The sequence below is a fragment of the Anarrhichthys ocellatus genome, unplaced genomic scaffold, assembly GCF_004355925.1.
Source record: "Anarrhichthys ocellatus isolate YVR2014 unplaced genomic scaffold, GSC_Weel_1.0 scaffold2742, whole genome shotgun sequence".
NCBI lineage: Eukaryota > Metazoa > Chordata > Actinopteri > Perciformes > Anarhichadidae > Anarrhichthys > Anarrhichthys ocellatus.
Window position 1 is genome coordinate 1,026 of NW_022282716.1, and position 3,216 is coordinate 4,241.

Below are 3,216 nucleotides of genomic sequence, written 5' to 3' on the forward strand. Positions count from 1 at the left end.
TATTTTTGTTTGTCCGAAATATAATTAAAAAGTGTAAAAGTGAAAAAATGTGTAAATGTATTTGTAAATTTTGTAAAAACACATTTTTATTTCTTTGTTTTCGAGGTGAAAGACTTAAACAGGAAGTAGGTTTGTTATCGTTTTCCTGAAAAGTCATGAATGAATTCAAAAGTAATTTTAAATTGTGCACGTAGTTTATTTATATCACGATCACATCTTTTATAAAGAAACAACAAAACTCAAGTTAAACAGAAATACACCTAAAATAAATGTAATGATTCAGACTCTAAATAAAATTATTATTGTAAAAACAAATGATATATTTCTGGCTCAAATAAAAGAAGAGCAGTCGGTGATCTGATCGGTTTTATTCTCATTAAAGTTGATTCATTTCAAACACATTTACATTTACAGGAGACAGCTGAAAAATAAAAGTGTGAACGCTGCCATCCGGTGGTCAGAGCATGTAACTACAGCCTTTTACTTTGAAGGAGTTGACAGGAAGTGTTACCATGGGTTCGGGTCTAACTTTAACCTGCTGCACTTTCATGTGACTGAAAATTAAATGTGAAATTTACGTCCCTGAACGCACCAGTGATGCTGCTCTAACACAGCAGATAAAAACTAAATCTAGAAAATCATCAATAATCAATAAAAGAAGAACTGGTGCACGCTTTTTGAAAAAATGATCAGCAGTAAATTAAATATTGTGTTATTTGTTTATGAGTTCAAACATAAAAACACAGAATAAACTATTAAAATATGACGTTTAATCTCAATCTGTAGCCTTTTATTTCTAAATCAACAAGAATATTATGAAGTAAAACTCTTATTTTACCACCAAATAGAAGTAATATTCATCCCACATACATATTGTATGTATATATATATATATATATACATACAATATATATATAATAAACCTCATCACACTAAAGAGCTTGAAGTATAATCACGGCGTTAAAGATCATCTCAGATCATCGTAGTACCTTTAATTAAAACTTTATTTAATTTTATCTTGTGCAACAATAAAAATGTAAAACTCTCTTTTTTCTTTTTTTTCTGTGATTCTAAACTTCACAGAGAAACAAATCCTGAATGTGAGATCCAGAGTCTCCTGATCCTGCTGGTTCTCAGTCCTGATGGTCCAGGTTCAGTCCTCCTGTTCCGGTCTTCTGTCCCATAATGCACCTCTGCACAGAGAGCTGGTTTTCCTTTTATTGATCCTCTACGAGGCGTCTTTCAGCTCTAAAGTCCAGAAGTCCATCAGGACACTTTGTCCCAAATCACACGAGACGCTTGAATCGAAAGAAATGATTTTTCTTCCGAACACTAAAAAAATAAAAAAAGTACGGAAGCCCAGAGAGGCCAGTGAGAAAGAGAAACCTTCTGGAGATGCATTTTCTAAATGTGATTCAAACAGTTTTAAAAACAGCTTTTAAAAGGACAAACTTTATCATTTAATGAATAGTTTTTTTAACCAGGTGATGTTTTGTTGTTGTTGTAATTCTCATTGCGGCCACATGAGACTGAAGCGTTCTAAATGAACCTAAAAGCATTCATGTTTACGTCCAGCTGAGTTCTATTTAACTTGCTAACATAAAATATATTTTACCTGAAAATAAAGGATCCTGTTCTTAAAGGGCCAGCGTGTATCAATTAAAATTAAGTATAATATTCATGACTACGTTTTTATTAGTAGATAATCACATGAAACTAAGAATTGTTGTGTTTTCTTCAGTTTAAAATGAGTCCTTTATACCTACAAAGGGAGCCGGTCCTCTTCACAGAGTCCACCATGTTGCTACAGGAGCCCAGAAAGGACAAAAACCAAACTCTGGCTCTTTTGACATATTTGGAGGTCGCACGCTGTCGACATGAAGCTCTCAGTAAAAACAAACAAACAAAGCTTCAGTCTTGGAACAGGAAGCTGTGGGCAGAGGGGTGTTCAGTTGGTTGCAATCTGCAGACTCACCACTAGATGGCACTATATCCTACACACTGTCCCTTTACGACGTTAACAATTTATATCACAAGACTTTTTTTTATCTTCTTACTCGCCTCTCAAGGCTCCCGTAGACAAAAAGTGCATTATTTTTAATATCTCAAATCAATAAGTCGTGTTTCAATGAAGAGAATTGATTTGATGCGTCTATGATTATAATTATGTGACTAATAATCCCGTCTTCTGTCCTCTCAGAGAGATAAAAGTGTAAAAGTTTGATCTGATATTCGTCTCGGTTTGGACAAACGTCTCCAGAGAAAAGACACTTTGGTGCATTCAGAGACATTTACACAGATTAATAATCACGATTAATAAACTCTGTTCAGAGGACGTCGTCGGGGTTTTCCTGGACGGGCGTTCTGGTTTTTCGTGGTCGTGGTCTCAGCGAGGAGAAGCACGACGAGGCGGTGAGGGCGATGCGGCTCAGACCCACGTTCAGGCAGTGGACCTCGGAGGTGACCGGCACCTCGGAGAAGAGGGCTCGGTCCCGGGTCAGCCGGGCCGAGCTGACTCCACCTCCACCAACGCTGCCGGCGTCGCAGCTCTCGATGTCTTTGACGATGTTCAGGATCTCCTGTCGCTCCGCCTGCCGAGTCGTCCCCCGAATGTTCAAAATGGCCGACACGTGCTTTTTCCTGCAACACCGAGAAGAGAAAACGTGTGTTTGTGGCATTTAAATGATGAGTCAGCACAAAGACAGTGATCTCCTATGATGTTTTCATATCTTGAAACAACTTCTTTTCTTAACCGTTTTAAATATTTGATAAAAACTAAAAGGAGTTCTTTAAATAACTAAAAACAGAAAGTGTCTCATAAATAAATGATTTGTGTGTCAGAATTTCAGGGAGGAAAACAGACGGAAGTATAACTTCTCTTTTATGTTTTATTAATTTTACATCTAAAGGATTATTTCTCTCATTCAACTTTTTATTCTGGTTGATTCTCTGAAATGTGACTGATGGCAAGTTTTTGAATAACTTATCAATAAAAAGGAAGATGAAGTCGCTAGACATTATTGTAGAAGTATAACAATATAAAAATGTATTTATTTATATGTTTTTTATTAGGAAGTTATTGGAGCTCCCAGTGTGGAGGAAAATATGATCCATAAATGATCTATAAGAGAACAATAACAAAAGAACACACACACACACACACACACACACACACACACACACACACACACACAGACAGACACACACACACACACA

The 3,216-nt window shown here is 36.3% G+C and overlaps 1 protein-coding gene across 1 annotated transcript in view; it reads right to left on the reverse strand.

Annotated features, from left to right (window-relative positions):
- Positions 1 to 352: 352 nt before the first annotated feature.
- The window catches only part of LOC116378526 (exocyst complex component 3-like protein 2), a 5,579-nt gene continuing 2,715 nt past the window's right edge, over positions 353 to 3,216 (reverse strand). The window contains exon 4 of the mRNA XM_031840415.1: positions 353 to 2,640. Within this exon, the coding sequence (XP_031696275.1) occupies positions 2,328 to 2,640 (313 nt within the window). The 3' untranslated portion in view covers positions 353 to 2,327. The remainder of the gene's footprint in view (positions 2,641 to 3,216) is intronic.